The sequence below is a fragment of the Phaenicophaeus curvirostris genome, chromosome 1 (assembly GCF_032191515.1).
Source record: "Phaenicophaeus curvirostris isolate KB17595 chromosome 1, BPBGC_Pcur_1.0, whole genome shotgun sequence".
Classification (NCBI taxonomy): Eukaryota; Metazoa; Chordata; class Aves; order Cuculiformes; family Cuculidae; genus Phaenicophaeus; species Phaenicophaeus curvirostris.
In genome coordinates, this window is record NC_091392.1 from 99,147,319 (window position 1) to 99,163,903 (window position 16,585).

The 16,585-nt window shown below is 50.5% G+C and overlaps 1 protein-coding gene across 2 annotated transcripts in view; it reads left to right on the forward strand.

Annotated features, from left to right (window-relative positions):
• IGSF3 (immunoglobulin superfamily member 3) overlaps positions 1–16,328 on the forward strand; it is a 100,178-nt gene extending 83,850 nt beyond the window's left edge. Inside the window, exons 7-10 of one of the 2 annotated variants that reach the window (XM_069869677.1) lie at positions 5,776–6,186; positions 7,888–8,295; positions 12,323–12,754; positions 13,358–16,328. In XM_069869677.1, coding sequence (XP_069725778.1) covers positions 5,776–6,186; positions 7,888–8,295; positions 12,323–12,754; positions 13,358–13,608 — 1,502 coding nt within the window. In that variant the 3' untranslated portion in view covers positions 13,609–16,328. The remainder of the gene's footprint in view (positions 1–5,775; positions 6,187–7,887; positions 8,296–12,322; positions 12,755–13,357) is intronic. The other variant, XM_069869685.1, reaches the window with a different exon arrangement.
• The last annotated feature ends 257 nt before the right edge of the window (positions 16,329–16,585 follow it).

Sequence of the window (16,585 nt, forward strand, 5' to 3'; positions counted from 1 at the left end):
CTAAGAGGCTAGTAATGTCCCCTTGTCCTGGTCAGGCTTCAGCATGAGCCATCACCCATTTAACCTCCCAGAACTCCTTCAGCAGATGTGTCTGGATGCCCTCAGTGGAGCAGGAGAGTGTTTCCATGCCATCAGAGGGCTGATGTCTTCTAGCCTGGTGCTGCCTGCAGGACCCCTGCCCGTGCACCACTGAAGAGTTCATAGAATCATAGAATAACCAGGTTGGAAGAGACCCACTGGATCACCGAGTCCAACCATTCCTATCAAACACTAAACCATGCCCCTCAGCACCTCGTCCACCCGTGCCTTAAACACCTCCAGGGAAGGTGACTCAACCACCTCCCTGGGCAGCCTGTTCCAGTGCCCAATGACCCTTTCTGTGAAAAGTTTTTTCCTAATGTCCAGCCTAAACCTCCCCTGGCGGAGCCTGAGGCCGTTCCCTCTTGTCCTGTCCCCTGTCACTTGGGAGAAGAGGCCAGCACCCTCCTCTCCACAACCTCCTTTCAGGTAGTTGTAGAGAGCAATGAGGTCTCCCCTCAGCCTCCTCTTCTCCAGGCTAAACAACCCCAGCTCTCTCAGCCGCTCCTCATAAGACCTGCTCTCCAGCCCCCTCACCAGCTTTGTTGCTCTTCTCTGGACTCGCTCCAGAGCCTCAACATCCTTCTTGTGGTGAGGGGCCCAGAACTGAACACAGGATTCGAGGAGCGGTCTCACCAGTGCCGAGTACAGAGGGAGAATAACCTCCCTGGACCTGCTGGTCACGCCGTTTCTGATACAAGCCAAGATGCCATTGGCCTTCTTGGCCACCTGGGCACACTGCTGGCTCATGTTCAGTAGCTGTCAACCAACACCCCCAGGTCCCTCTCCTCCAGGCAGCTCTCTAGACAGACTTCTCCTAGTCTGTAGCACTGCACAGGGTTGTTGTGCCCCAAGTGCAGGACCCAGCATTTGGCCTTGTTAAACCTCATGCCATTGGACTCTGCCCAGTGGTCCAGCCTGTTCAGATCCCTTTGCAGAGCCTCCCTACCCTCCAGCAGATCAACACGTCCACCCAGTTTAGTGTCATCTGCAAACTTGCTAAGGGTGCACTCAATGCCTTCATCCAGGCCATTGATAAAGACATTGAACAGGGCTGGACCCAGCACTGAGCCCTGGGGAACCCCACTTGTCACTGGCCTCCAGCTGGATTTCACACCATTTCCCACCACTCTCTGGGCCCGGCCATCCAACCAGTTTTCCACCCAGGAGAGTGTGCGCCTGTCCAGGCCAGAGGCTGACAGTTTCCGAAGCAGAATGCTGTGAGAAACTGTGTCAAAGGCTTTACTGAAGTCCAGGAAGACCACATCCACAGCCTTTCCCTCATCCAGCAGCCGAGTCACTTTGTCATAGAAGGCGATCAGGTTAGTTTGGCAAGACCTGCCTTTTGTGAACCCGTGTTGACTGAGGCTGATCACTCGGTTCTCTTGCATGTTCAGTGCCTGCACGTATTCTTCACTTGGGTTGCAGGGCTTCACAGGGGCTGGGAGACTGGGCTGGCTTAAAAAAAAAAAGAAGGTTGTAACCGTGATTGCTGCCAGTGTAAATTGAAAGCCTTAATAGCATATGTAGGGCAAATTACAGTGCATCAAGATATGATATCCTCTTTACTGGCACCCTCCAGGGAGCCAGGAGACATTGTGGCAACAGGATTATAGTTTGCAGATGATATGCACGATAACTTCACCTAGACACATGCACCTGTTTCCCTCACTAAGCAGATGTTCAGGAGGCTGTTAAGAGAACATGAGCCTCTTGACAGCACAGGAGAAAATGCCATGTAACTGCCTGTTCAGATTGCTGTGGCCACCACCTCCGCTGCTCAGTGGAGCCCTGGAGCAGCTCGGCCCTGGCACACTAAAACCCAGCCCCCAGGGCAGACTGCATCAACTCAGCATTTGAAGGCTGAGTCCTTTTCTGGCTCCCTGCCCAGGTGAATCCACAAGCCAGGAAAGGGAGTTTCCCCCATCAGAAGGGTGAGGTTTGGCTGGCTCAGTGCCTAGGTTGTCAGTCTTCTTGCAATCTCGCTCATGCATCAGCAGCTATAATCATTTCTGTCTCATACAGGCATCTTTAAAAGTGGTCTGGGAAGCTGCGCAGGGCATAATGAAACCAGCATTGCACTGGAATAGATGTACAACCAGGATGTAAAGAAATAGACTCCTTGGCATTGTGTTGTACTGGTGCCATCACTCTGTACCACTAACTTCAGGATTTTCTGTTTGATCATCCAATCCAACCATCAGCCCAACACCACTGTGTCTACTTGACTATGTCCCAAAGTATCACGTCTACAGTTTTTTTAACACCTCGAGGGATGGTGACTCCACCACCTCCTTGAGCAGCCTCTTCCAATGCTTCACCACTCTTTCAGTAAAGAAATTTTTCCTAAATTCCCAAAAATGAGCAAGCAAACCAGCCTACAACCTGAAGGTGAAGCTGCCCCAAGGTAACTTGTGTGCCACAGTGTTTGCAGCTCAGCAGTTTTCAGCCTGTGGTCTGTAAAAACCATGAATTATTTCTAAAGGATAAGCAAAAGATAATGAAGGAGAGGTAGGTGTGCATTTACTGCTCTGGAGCCAGTGCCTGGACAGGGAAGCATTTGGTATTGACAGATTGGAAAAGACTGAGAATATTCTCTCTAATTCTGTGGGAGGGAAGAAAACCTTGCATCTTCCGTGATGTGCCTTAGTTAGGAAAATAAGTCACGTTAGATGAGAAGTGCATTGGCAGGTATGTTATTATATGTCATTGATACCTCTAATCTATATGAAACTTCGCACGTGGTGTTACAAACCTGTGCAAGTGTGTGCAGTCTGGCAAACAGAAGACCTGTAATTCCCTGTCAGAACCTGCTGCTCCAACTGGTAGCAGCAGTAGAAGCAATCATCTCATTAGGATTTGGGGGATTCTGTGCATTCCTGAATTCTGGGTGCAGTGCCTGCCAGGGACTGCTTGGAGGGCTGCAGTGCACGCTTGTAACTCAAGATTTCATTTCTTCCAGAGTTAATAAGATTTCTTCCCCATCACACCCACAAAAGATGTTGTCTTCCCAAGTGTCAAAGGGAAATAGGGAAAGCCACACAGAGGTCATCCAAGGTCTCTTGGGTGACCTCAGGAGTCCATGCTGTTCCCACATATGAGAATTGCCGTGATTATGGTCTGGGAGCAAGCCCTCACTGCTTCAGTAAAGTACGTATGTCATGTACAAGGTGTGGGTCCCTTGCCTTGAACACCAGGCTTAAAATTACTCCATGCCCATCCTCCTCATTTTCATCTCCTGGAGACGATGCGGGAAGAGCACTGGGAGGGACACTTGGATCTCAGCAGCTCTGGTCTGTGTGTACCCTGACTCACTCTGTGTATGTGTGTTGTTATTGAGCAACCCTGCCACACGCAGCATGTGTGTATACTGCATTTTAATAGATATAGGGCTACTGACTTAACATACATAGTTGCTATAGTAACAGAGGTTTCCTTAGTAACGGTTGCAGAAAATAATCCAGTACCAATTAAAAATAAACTGTTTGGAAAGGGGGCTGGGGGAGAAAGAAAACTGCTGAGAATCACCTTCCCCTTTATTGGTTCATCTCCCAGGGACTCGGAAGATTGATTCATGCTTGAAATAACCTTTCTTAACCAACAGTGAGTCAAAAAGGTGGGACGAGTGTGGGTGAGGTGGCTAAAGCTGCTGTCCTGAAGTGAAACAAAGGGGAAGGAGTGTGTATTTCTGTGCAGCAGAAATATAACAGGGTGAGGCTAAATCTCTCCATTAGGTTGAAGTCCCCAGGGAGGAAGATCAAGGGACTGTTTCCCTCCTTTCCTCCCTCCACTGTCTGTGTGCCCTACCCATAACACAGTCGTGGAGTCTTTATTAGCATACTGATTAAAGCCACGGGCAATCCAGGCTCTAGGGGAATGTCTAATGCGATACCAGGATGCCTATCAGATGCTGTGTTAGAGCAGAAAGCGTCGCTGTGGTGGGGGTTCCTCCCTCCCATTTGATGTTGTTTTCCTATGCCCATCATCTCCCTCAGCCCCGTTGCTCATCATCTGTGCCAACAGGCATCTGAGACCCTGGGACCCAAGGGAGGCTGGATGCAAAGTGTGATGCAAAGCACGGAGCCCATGCCTCAGTGAAAGAAAGGAGACAACATTGCTTCCTCAAAAACACAGGATGCGTGGGACGAGTTTCCAGGGTGAGGATGGGCACAGCTCCCCTGGCAGCCTTCAGTTGTTCGTGCCTGTGGTGCCACATTTCATGCATGCCACTCATGCCCAGGGCACACTCTATATTTCATTCAGAGACGTACCAGTTGTCAGCAAAATTTCTTCACATGGCAGCAAGACAGCATGCTCCCTTTCAGAGGGGAGCTGCCACATGAGACAGCAGGAGGGGTTGGGATTAGCTGAGCTGGAGCAGGACTGGGGTACCTGCGTTCCGGCTCTTGAGTGTTGAAGATCCAGGGCACCCTTTGTAAACTGTGCCTGAGCAGCAGTGCTTGCCATTGCAGGGTGCACCAGGAAGGGGTTCTCTGTGAAGGGGTGCTGAGGGAAGTCCTGCCTGCCAGACCCCCTTTCTTGCTGCCTCTCCTCCTTGGAACCTCTCTCCCTCTTCTTCTGACTATGCTTCAGTGTTCTGAGTAATATTTTTCATGCTCAGCCTTAGGGCTGCCAGATCTGGGCATCCTGCATCCTCATGTTGGAGAGGAGATGCTGGTTGGGTGGGACAGGTGAAGGAGGGGAGATGGTGGCAGAGCTCCTGGGAGGAATGGTGAGTCTGGCTGGGAGATGCTCCTCTCCACTGGTCTGTAGCTGGTGGGGCTGGAGGGCACACTGAGCACAAGCGTCACAGGAGGGCGCTTGGTGTCCTCCCGTGCAGATGGGAAGTGCCCTGGGTCAAGGCTGAGGCAACAGGCACAGCCTGAGCACACAGGGAGGGAGACTTTCTCTCCAGCACCTGCAGGGAGAGAGGATTTAGAAACCGTTGCGTCTCTTTCCATGCAGGTCAAGAGCTGATGACACAGCCGTGTCATCTTTGATGCTGTGTGACCACTTAGCTGTCTGCATGGAAGCTCCAGTCATTCTTGGGAAGCCGAGGGAGGTGATGTGCCTGTGTTAGTCTGTGGTGGACCTGGAGCCAGATCTCCTGGTTGCTGAAGCAGAGCTTGCTCCCTGCTGATCCTTTTCAGTCTGGTGCTCTTTCTTCTTTTCTAGTTGCACCCATATTTGCTCCCCTAGCTATTGTGTGTCTGTGGGCTGCATGTCACTGAGGTGGCTGGCATGTGACAGTGGGAGAGTCTCATTTACTTCGCTTTTCCTGGAAATGATTTTCCCTGGAACTGGTCAATGGCTCATTGCCATAAGGTGTAAGTGGTATGATTTCACTGTGAAAAAACCCACTGAGCCTGGGTGTAGCCTCTTGCTAAGCTTGGTGTCTTAAACCACAGTGAATTAAGAAAAGGAAGCTTTTAAAGGACAAACTGTGAAAAAGCAGCCTCTTGCTGAGGGACGTGGTGGGAAGATCTGGGATTAGAGGAGACATGAAAGGAGAGAGAAGATTTGGTAGGAGAAAATCTGAATGCTTTTATCCTGAGGGTCTGGCGCAGGTGGGAATCAGGCATGAGCGGCCATGCCTGTAGTTGGGGAAGGACTCTCTCGTCCCCCTCCAAACGGTTGAGTTTCTTTTACATGTTCATTATTTGCCACTGTTCATCCTTCTCCATTCCTCCTTCACAGTAACCAAACTGCAGGTGAGCAAGTCGAAGCGGAGCATCACTCTGGTGGAGAACCGTCCCATCCCCCTCAACTGCTCGGTGAAATCCCAGACCAGCCCCGACTCGCACTTCGCTGTGCTGTGGTATGTCCACAAGCCATCCGATGCCGATGGGAAGCTCATCCTGAAGACCACCCACAACTCAGCCTTCGAGTACGGTACCTACGCAGAGGAGGAAGGGCTGCGGGGCCGGCTGCAGTTTGAGCGCTTGGCGTCAGGAGGGCTCTTCAGCCTGACGGTGCAGCGAGCGGAGGTCCGAGACAGCGGCAGCTACTACTGCCATGTAGAGGAGTGGTTGCTCAGTCCCAACCATGCCTGGTACAAGCTGGCGGAGGAGGTGTCGGGGCGGACAGAGGTCACTGTCAAGCAGCCAGGTACCACGTGCCATGCCGGTGGAGTCCTCTTGGTATTGGCTCTTGCGCACAGCTTGTGAACTTACCAAGCTTTTCTAGGGCAGCTGGGATCCTCTGCTCTTCTTTCCACTGCAGCCTTGTCACCCCCTGCTTACATCCTCATGCCCTTGCCCAGAGGGACATTTTCCCCCTTTGATGTGACCCTTCTCCATTTATTCTGGGTTGGTGTGCACTTCACTGTCCCCACATGAAGTCCCCCAGGATCTAGAGAGCCACTGTATCCAGCCAGGTTTGTTTATCCTCAAGAGCACCATGTAGCAAGAGTGTCGACTAGCGACCTACTGAGAGAGAACTGGTGTGTGCCTGCCTGGGAAAGCATTTTTATTTTGCACACAGTTTAATTTTACTCTGTGCCTGTATCCTGGCAGGCATGGGGAGCCTTGTCTCTTTTCCCTCTGTGTTGTACACATGAGATACAAGTAACGAGTTTAATGAGGTGAGGAGCTGCCTCCCTGGAAAGGAGAAATATGCTCTGCTGGTGGTTTCCGTGGCAGAGATCGTTACTAAGTGAAGGTGGGCTGATGGAGGAGCTAAAGATAGCCCCCACCAGCTGGGGATAGAGCCTTCATTTTGTGCATAGTAGGGAGGCAGGGAGACAAGCACCGTCTCTGATAGCCACCAAGACCGCTAAGGCAGAGCATCGGTGCTTCATGAGGAAGCCTGCCTTTTCCCCACTTGCTCCAGGTGCCTGTTTCTGGAGGACAAAATCCCTCAAGCAGGAAGAATGTACCTGGATAGCAGGGCTGGACTAGGATGTTTAATGCATTTTCTTTGCCTGGATTTGGCTGGCTAGACACAGATTCTGTGGATGAGGGTGTAAGAGGGATACTTAGTACAATGCTTGGCACAGCTTTGCCTGGTTGCACAGCGAGTGTGGCAGGTCAAAGCGTGCTGCTCACTGCCAGTCCCAGCTCCTGGTTTCTTTCTGCAGAGTCCTGAGATGGCTGTGGAATGGTCAAGGATGGGGAAGCTGTGTCTGCCCCCTCCTTTGCATTGCCTGCCACTCTCTGCGAAGTACAGTGCCCATTGTTTGCTGCAGTAGCCATACCAGGGAAGTCCAGACTGTGCCCCTGAAAAGAAACTGTGAAGGAGTTAGGAGTGCGAACACGTCATTTCGCATAAAAGAGCTGATTACAGTCACCCCCCTGTGTATCAATGAAATTGTGGAGCCAAAACCAGGGACGTTCCCAAGGCAGCAAAACATCGTGTGTGACTTTGCCCTCATGCTACTTCTCGTTTTGCAGTGATAGTTCCTTATCATTGGCCGGACGTTCTCAACTTTGGTATTTTCCCTTTTCCCACTGCACGAGGGCTTACTAATTGGGCTAACGCCCTGTCACAGGATGAAGATAAGAAAAGATTGAGGTGTGACCTCATTTCATAAGATGTCTGTGCACTTAGGACCCCTCAGATCCTACTGGGAGATAGTGGGTTCCCGCTTCCCTGTGCCGAATGGGGCATTGTTGGTGGCTAGCCCGAGATTTTCAGAAGACCCTAAAAAGCACAAGTCCTATTTTCTTTTCCTCCTCTTTTTTTTTTTTCCTCCCATCCTTTTTTAACTCCCCTTCCACAAGACTGTGGCCGTTCAAGATGGGCTTGTGGGTGGACAAAGGACCCTTGCAGCCCTCAGTCACCTTGTGTCCTAATGGCCTTTTTCCCTAGATAACCGTCTGCAGGTGAACCAGACCCACAAGAACATCACAGTGCTGGAGAACCAGTGGGTGACCCTGGAGTGTCTGGTCAGCAGCCGGACCAGTCCCTCATCCCAGCTCTTGGTGGAGTGGTACGTTTGGCGGCCAGGCCACCTGGAGAAGGAGCCAGTGGCCCGGCTGAGCCGGCAGAGTACACTGCGCTATGGGGACCTGGTGGTGCAGGGTGACCTGCGGAACCGGCTACACCTGGAGAGCCCATCCCCAGGTCTCTACCTCCTCTCCATCCAAAACGCTACTGTGCGGGACAGCGGTGCCTACGACTGCCGTGTGGAAGAGTGGCTCCTCGACCCCAGTGACCGGTGGTACAAGCGGGCAGAGGACCGATCTGGACTCGTCACCCTCACTGTCAGGCAGCCAGGTGAGGAAGATCTCATACCAACAGCTTTGAACAGCACTCTGCCCTCTTGGACCAAACACGAGTCACCATCTCTCTGTCCTCAACAGCAAGTCTGCGCAGAGGGCAGGACCGTTGCGCTACGGACCGTACTAGTGCCTTCTTGCATGTCTACTTGTGTACACCCTTGCTTTTCTGGAAGGAGTGTGGAGCAAGCCCTGCAAACACAGCTAGATGGGCTTGGCATTTTGTTGCCACTGCATCTGTAATTTGGAGTTTTTTTCAGCACTTTTGGCACATTCAATAGGATAGACTTACAATTTTACTCCCGTTTTGATTGAGAATGAGCTAGGACAAGCTATCTGTGCTTCCCAGGTGTGCGCCCTAGGGGCAAGATCCCTGTGTGAAAAGAGGGCAGCAGAGGCGACCAAGACCCTTGCTGGTATGCAGGCAGTTTCTTATGCTGCTGCTCCGTGTTCTGCAGGTGAAGAAGTAGATGTGAGTGTGCAGCTCCAAGGGTTCATCTGCTGGCTGGGACGAGGGCTCAGGCTTCATGATAGGGCAGGAGCTGGTTATGAAGAGCCTGCTTTTTTATGGACAAAGGTGTTCCTGTGGGCCTCCAGGCCACCCTGTTGCTGGTGATATTGGTTCAGGTGGATCCTGCCACTGTTTTGGCTGTGCCCAGACACAGGAAGGCAGGCATCGGGGATCGCCACAGATGCTTCATGTTCCTTCCAGGATCTAGTGGGGAAGAAGTGCTACAGAAGTTCAAACCAGGAGGGAAATTTTACTTTTAAAGGATTATGAATTGATGAGAGTAGACTAGAATATTTCAGTTGGAAGGGACCTACAATGATCATGTAAGCTGACTGCTTGACACCTTCAGAGCTGACCAAAAGCTGAAGCACATTAAGGGCATTGTTCAAGTGCCTCTTAAACACTGACAGGCTTAGGGCATCAGCTGCCTCTCTAGGAAGCCTGTTGCACTCTTTGACCACCCTCTGGGTAAAGAAATGCTTCATTGTGTCCAGTCTAAATTTCCCCTGGTGCAGCTTTGAACCGTTCCCATGTGTCCTGTCACTGGATCCCAGGGAGAAGAGATCAGCACCTGTCTTTCCACTTCCTCTCCTCGGGAAGCTGTAGAGAGCAAGGAGGTCCCTCCTCAGCCTCCTTTTCTTCAGACTAGACTAACCTGAAGTCCTTAGCCCCTCCTTACAGGACATGCCTTCCAGCCCCTTCACCAGCTTTCTTACCCTACTCTGGATTCATTCAAGGACTTAACATCTTCATGAATTGTGGGGCTCACACTGCACACAGTACTCGAGACGAGGCTGCACTAATGCTGAATACAGCAGGATAATCACCTCTTTTGAACACCTGCTTGTGCTGTGTTGGGTGCCCCTCAGGATATGGTATCCCTCTTGGCAGCCGGGGCACACTGCTGACTCTCATTGAGCCTGCTCTCCACCAGCACCCGCAGATCCCTTTCTGCAGGGCTGCTCTCCAGCCACTCCTCTCCCAGTTCATACTTGTGCCCAGTGGTACTCTGTCCTAAGTGCAGCATTTGAACTTGTTAAATGTCATCCCATTAATGATTGCCCAATGCTGCAGTCTGTCTAGTTCTCTCTCAAGGCCTCTTGTCTCTCAAAAGAGTCAACAGCACCTCCCAGATCGGTATCATCAGCAAACTTGCTGATGGCGCAATTCAACTCCTGCATCCAAATCATTGATAAGTATATTGAAGAGAACTGGCCCTAGAATTGAGCCCTGAGGAACACCACTGGTGACTGGTCGCCAGCCGGTTGTAACCCCATTCACTACAATCCATTGAGCCTAACCCTTCAGCAAGTTCTTCACCCAGTGCACCATGAATCCACTGATCCCACAGCTGGACACCTTGTCCAGAAGGATGATGCAAGGGACAATATCAAAAGCCTTACCTAAAATACAGAAAAACTATGGCCAGTGTCTTCCCTTAATCCACTGGGAAAGTGACCTTATTGTATAAGGATATCACATTAGTTAAGCAGGACTTTCCCTTTATGAACTGAACACATGTTGACTGTGCCTGATGATTGCATTATTCCATATATGCCTTTCAGTAGTACACAGTGTGATCTTCTCCATTATTTTTCCAGGAACTGAGGTTAATCTACAGCTTTGTAGTTCCCTGGGTCTTCCCTCACACCCTTTTTGTAAATTTGAATAACATTGGCTAGCTTCCAGTCTGCAAGGACCTCCCCAGACTCCCAAGATCAATGATGATCAAGATGGGTCCTGCCGTAACATCCACTAGCTCCTTCAGCACTCTGGCCCCAAGGACTTGCCAACACTCAGCTGATGCAGCTGGTGCTTTACAGTTTTAGTGTCCACAAATGGGAAGTCGCGGTTCCCACACCTGTGGTCCCCCAACATGCAACACAGTGGAATTGCCTGCTCCCATGCTTCTGAAAGGTGTTTTTTAAAAACTGGCCAGCGTTTGTGGACTCGTAAGCTCCCAAAAAAGCACATTCCCAGGGTACTCTTAAGTTTCATCTCAGTTTTTGAGGCATATAACTCAAAACAGCTCTTACCTGCCAGGTGCTGGTTTGGAAAAGTTTGCTGGCCAATATTGCTTGAGCAGAGATTTCTCCCCAGGCAATCCCTGTACTCTTTGTGCCCACATGGTTTTAAGTGCAGCTTTCAGTCCAGGCTAAGAATTGCCAGCTGTGGAGTGGAGAGTGAACAGCCGGGGAAATTCTTGAGTCTCGTTTTGAATTGCAGAAGGATGTGGAGTGGGAAGAAGAGAGGGAGTTGGGAGTGCACTAATTCAAGACATTTTTTTTCTGAAGAGTGCTTTGTTGTTGTTTGTTTTTCTTTCGTAGCTGCTAATACTTAACAAAATGACTAAACTTGCTTGTGACTCGTGCCTCATTATTGAGGATCTCTGTGCTCATCTTTCAGGACTATAATTGTAAGCAAGGGGGGGAAAAAATCCTCTCAGCACCTTTAGACCATATTTCTCCTCTTTCTGCTTAACCTGCTGAGATGGGGGAGCCTTTGTGTTGGTTTTGACAAGCCATTTCCTTCCCTTTCTCCTTTTTACCTCTGCAGTCCCCAAAATCTCAGGACTCGCCTCATTCCTGTTCCTGTTCAGGAGTCTTCCTAGGGAAGATGTGAACTGAAAATATTTGTGTTGCGTGTAGCCTGAAGAGTTCTGGCCTTAATGAGGTTTTTACTTACGGGACCACTTTAAACCTGTTGGGCAGGTGCTATAATGAGGAGCCTCACTGGTCATAGCAGTCCTGTGGCTAATGAGAACTGGGGGACAGCAGCCTCTTCCTGCAGGAATACCTGGGATCTGCACAGGGGAGGGCTTGCCCGGCTGTCTTTGCTGGATGAGAAAGCATCTCTGTCTTCATTGAGCTATCGACTTGCCCTTCCTGCTCAGCTCCCACATTGGAAAGGGCTTTTTAATCTTTAAATGAATGCTTAGATCCAGACTGATTGTGATCCCTGGAGTATGCATTCCCTGGCAAGATGACTAAACCAAATGTTAATTGCTCTTGAAGTCAGCCTTTAATCAACTCATCTTGGGTTTGCTGCTGTATCTCAGTTAGGTAAAAACATCTCTTTATCCTTGCAGCAAACACTAGAGAAAAAAAACACAAGAAAGGGAGATTTTTTGAAGCGTCTTTGCTGTGTCTGTGCTGAGGACATCTCCATGGAGGAACCTCTTACCTAAATAACTTCCCAAATTGCTAGAAAAAATCCTCTCCTCTTCTGTCATACTGATTTTCAAGTCCTGTGAGCGCTCTGAAAGAAATAAAAAATAAGCATGGAGTGCAAAGCTCTTTGTACTAGTAGCTGGGGTGCAGTAGTACCTTGCTCTTCAGCAAATACACCAAATCTTGGTATTTCCTAACATGTTCTTGGAGCACATCTGTATAAGCTGTAGCAGCTTCCTCCTCTTGCACGCATGCACCGGAGCCATGACAGTCATTTTGTGGGCAGGGTAGCTTTGACAATAGGATTTTGCTCAGCACTCACCTCTCCCCTTTTGTCATCTCAGATCCCACCCTGCAGGTGGACACGGCCACTGCCAACCTCACGGTGCAGGAAAAGGAGTCCTTCCCGCTGGACTGCAGCATCCTGTCCCGCTCCAGCCCAGAGTCCCACTTTGCGGTGACGTGGTACAACCTGCGGGCCAAAGAGGTGGGTGGCCATGCAGAGGACAACGAAGAGGAGGAGGAGGAGAGGGAGGCAGTGCTGAGCGTTGGCCCTGATGCCGTTTTCAGCCCCGAGGCCAGTCGCTGGGAGGGCCGCCTGCGTTTCCAGAGGCTCTCGGCGGTGCTCTTCAGACTGACTGTGCTCCAAGCTGGTGGTGCTGACACGGGCAACTACTCGTGCCACGTGGAGGAGTGGCTGGCAGACCCCAACGGTGTGTGGTACCGGCTGGCAGAGGAGGAGTCGGGGACGGTCGCCGTTCATGTGCAGGATGCAGGTGAGAAGAGGTGACAGCCCTTTTGGGGACATCGCCCTGGTATCCTCTGGCATACCTGGCACTTACTGCCTGGTGTGTCCCAGGTCAGTGGGGGCAGACGTTGACCCCCACACTGGGGTTTAGCCTTTCCCTTTGGGAAACACCCTAGGAGTTGATTTAGCTCTACACAGGGGCACAGGCTGTAGTATAAAGGTCTCCTGAACTCCTAGTAACTCCTGAAGCTGCTGGATGGAAGCCCTAGAGACAGCTGAGGTCATGACAGTTTTGAGAGCCCTTAAAGGAGATACCGTGGGGTGCTCCCTCTGTGTGCTGTCACTGAGAGAAATGATGATTTGCAAGGCTCCCTGCTTCATAAGATATCAGAAAATCCACACCAGGGAGGACTCTCTAGCACACATGAAATTCTTGGGGGGAATAAAGTCAAACCATGCCTTGCAATGGCTTTTTCTGCTGTTCTGTTTACCAATATTGGTATTTTTCTCAGAGCCTCGCTTCCTGCAGACACAGATTAACGGGCATCTGGTTTTTATGTTTCTGAATAAGTTTGTAGGCCATGCGTTGCAGAGAAGCTGTGAAATGTGACCATCCTGTGTCTTTTTCCAGGCTCCACTCTGCAGTCTGTCATCTGCTCCAACGACGCCCTCTTCTACTTTGTGTTCTTCTACCCCTTCCCTATCTTCGGCATCTTGATCATCACAATCCTCCTCGTGCGGTTCAAGAGCCGAAACTCTAACAAGAACTCAGAGGGCAAGAATGGGGTCCCCTTGCTGTGGATCAAAGAGCCTCACCTCAACTACTCTCCTACTTGCCTAGAGCCGCCAGTCCTCAGCATCCATCCAGGAACCATAGACTAAAGACACAGAGGTGCCCGAGGGGGACGCACAGAGACAGAAAGCAGAGACACACCAGAAACACTAAGGAATAGTGTGGTTTTTGTTCTTGTTTCATTTGTTTCACTCTCTGTGCTCCAGTGCAGCAGCTGAGCTCTGCTGTGTGCCCAGCCAGCAGGGACGGGAAGGTTTGAGGCTTTCTCCAGTGTGTGTGGGAACACACTCCATCACCCTGATGGATGGAAGGTCCCTGTGCTTGCTGTACATAGCGGATATTCCTCTCGGATTAATTTTGCTTCCATCAGTTGCTGTCTTTTGGGCCGTTACTTATTTTATTGTTGTTTCTTTTTCATTCACTCAAAGAACTTTAGGTGTCCCCTGCCCTCCAGACAGTGAGGAGTTCCCAGGGGACTTTTTGTCCTGGGACAATCTCTTTGGAAGTAAATGTATATGTTTTCTAAAACAGACTGTGGTTTTCCTCCTCAGACTCTGTGCCACAGTGAAGAAGATCTTTTCCCAAGCTGCGCTGAGCTAGCTCCTCCCTCTTCCAAAGCAAAGCCAGGTCCACCTCCGGAGGGGTTAGCTGGGCTGTTGGGAGGTCCATCTCAAAGACCGGCTGTAGCCTCAGCATCTTCTTGCTTCCATCTTACTGTTCCTTCAGGAGGGAGCATTTCACCTTCTGGGAGCATCCCCGGGTCTTGGAGAGACTGGATTTTCAACGTGCTTGTGGTTAGAACAAAAGCAGTTTAGTTTGTCTCCAGGAACTGAAGCAGGACACATGGGCGCCCTGATTTTGTTGGTAGCGGAGCGTCCTCTTATGGTCCAGCTTACCAGGTATGTGCTCCTCCCTGGTGTCCACGCTGTCACCTCTGATGAGGTGGGTCCCTTCTGTGCTCTGGTTGCCTGGGGACGAGTAGCTGGATCCAATGTCTGAAGACTTCAACACGACCAAAGTAATGACTCTAGAAAGCGGGAAAGGGGAAGCTCTACAGCTGGGTCCACAGCCCCTGGATGGTTCAGCCAAGGAGCCCGGTCACAGCCGTACCACACGGTGGGGATGTGCAATTAACCACGACAGGTCACGAGTTTTCCCATGGCGTACGCTACTTCCCGGTGCAAGCTTAGACAAGGCAAGGAGCCTGCATCAGCACCCTTGGGGCTTCCCCGTCCCCTTGAGCCAAGAGATATCTTCCTCAGTTTGTGTGCGTGCATTTGCTGTCTTTCATTTCTGGGGCTTTAGGAGGAGAAGGCCATTCCTCCTTGAGCTCCCTCTCCTGGCAAAGTCACCTGCTTTTGTCGTACGCAGACGCTGTGGCAGGAAATGCTGTTCTTTCTGTGAAAGATATGGCTCTTGTGAACCAAATCAGGGCTCTCTCTGCATGGGGCATCTGAGCCGCCGTGCTCCATTATGCCAAGTACCCCTGCCCTGTCTTGTGGAGGAAACCGCCTCCTCCCCCATATGCCCCTAAGTGTTATGTCTGGCGGAAGAAAATGTTTGCCAAGAATGGCCTTTTGTTGTCTTCCTTGACGTCTTCCAGGCAAATCCGGCCATTTGGATGAAACCCCACTGGGGCGGATGGGTGCAGCCACAAGACCCCCCCCGCCTCGTGCGCACGAGGTGCCATGCCCACAGCTGCCGTCCTCTTCAGAAGGGTCAGGCTGCTCTTTGTGAAGAGAAGGGGACCTCAGCAGACGCTCTGTAGCACTAGTCAGTTAGACCCCGATGCCTTGACGTTTCAGAGGTGGTGAATCCTTGAGCGGTAGAGCTGCACTGCACATGCTCTTTTCCAGCTGGGAGGGACCCACATGGCTGCGGACCATCCTATGCGAGGCCATTTGAAGTCGGCCACCTCTGCATCTCCACCAAAATGGCATTGGTTTCTTCTTCCGCTTGGAAGCCCAAATTTCACTCATCCCTCGGTGAAGTCTGCCTCCTCAAGACATAACTACCTACTGGCCTCAGCATACGCATAATATTACACTCCATATATATATACACGTGTATCACACACCCACACACTTGTCTTCCCTTTCTGAATAAGGCGTCTACAAAGAGACGAGTGGGATGAGAAGTGGATGGAAATGAAGAACCAGGAGCAAACAGCAGCAACTGCAGTCAGTGGGTATTGTTTCATAAATGTAGTATCTCCTGTACATACTGCCTCCAGGCAGGAACTGCAGTTCATTTCATTTTTAAAGCAAAGAAGGAAAATTAAGTCGGCGGGAGCTGTTCTTTCCTGGAAGAGCACTGCACTGTGTTCGAGCCACGCTCCTCCTCACCAGCCTATCTGCCCCTGCGCGGGCTCTCCTGGAGGGCTGTCCCGTGGCCCCCTGGCTGAAATGGGTTCCTTCCCAGCACGGCAGTTCCTGCACCAAGCCCAGGCTTTCCTGGGAAGTGGCTCCCAGGGTGGTCCCTGAATGTACCGGGCTGGTGACGTTTCTCTGTTGCTCTGGCAGTGCGTTGCCCAGTCTCAGACTTCTCTCTGTTTCTATAAAGCAGACTCTTCCCGTAGTGAGTTATAACATGGAGCTTTTCAAACCACTCTCTCCGCTGTAACTTTCTGTAACAATCCCAAGAAGAAAAGAGAGATACCCTACCCATGCATGATGTGGAAATATGTTTGGGACTTTTTTTTTTAAAAAAAAAAACAAAAAAAACAACAAAAACTTTGTACTATGTTGCACTAAAACATGTTTTATACAACACACCTGAGAGCTGTAGTAAACTGTGTTGAAATTGTGAATCCTATTGCTGCTGGGTTTTGTTACATCTGGGCTTTCATTATGCCTTTATGCACGCTCTCTGCATAAAGTTGTGCTGTACTGTCATGGTTTACCCCCACCTGGCCAAATTCGGGAGCTAAAACCGTACAGTTGAGCCTCTAGAATGCCTTCCGCCTTGCCACCCTGCAGGGAAAGGGAAATGAGAGGAAAAACACTTAGAGGTTGGAAACTAGAACTAGAGCTTTAATGAAATTGTAACAATAATAATAATTAGAAA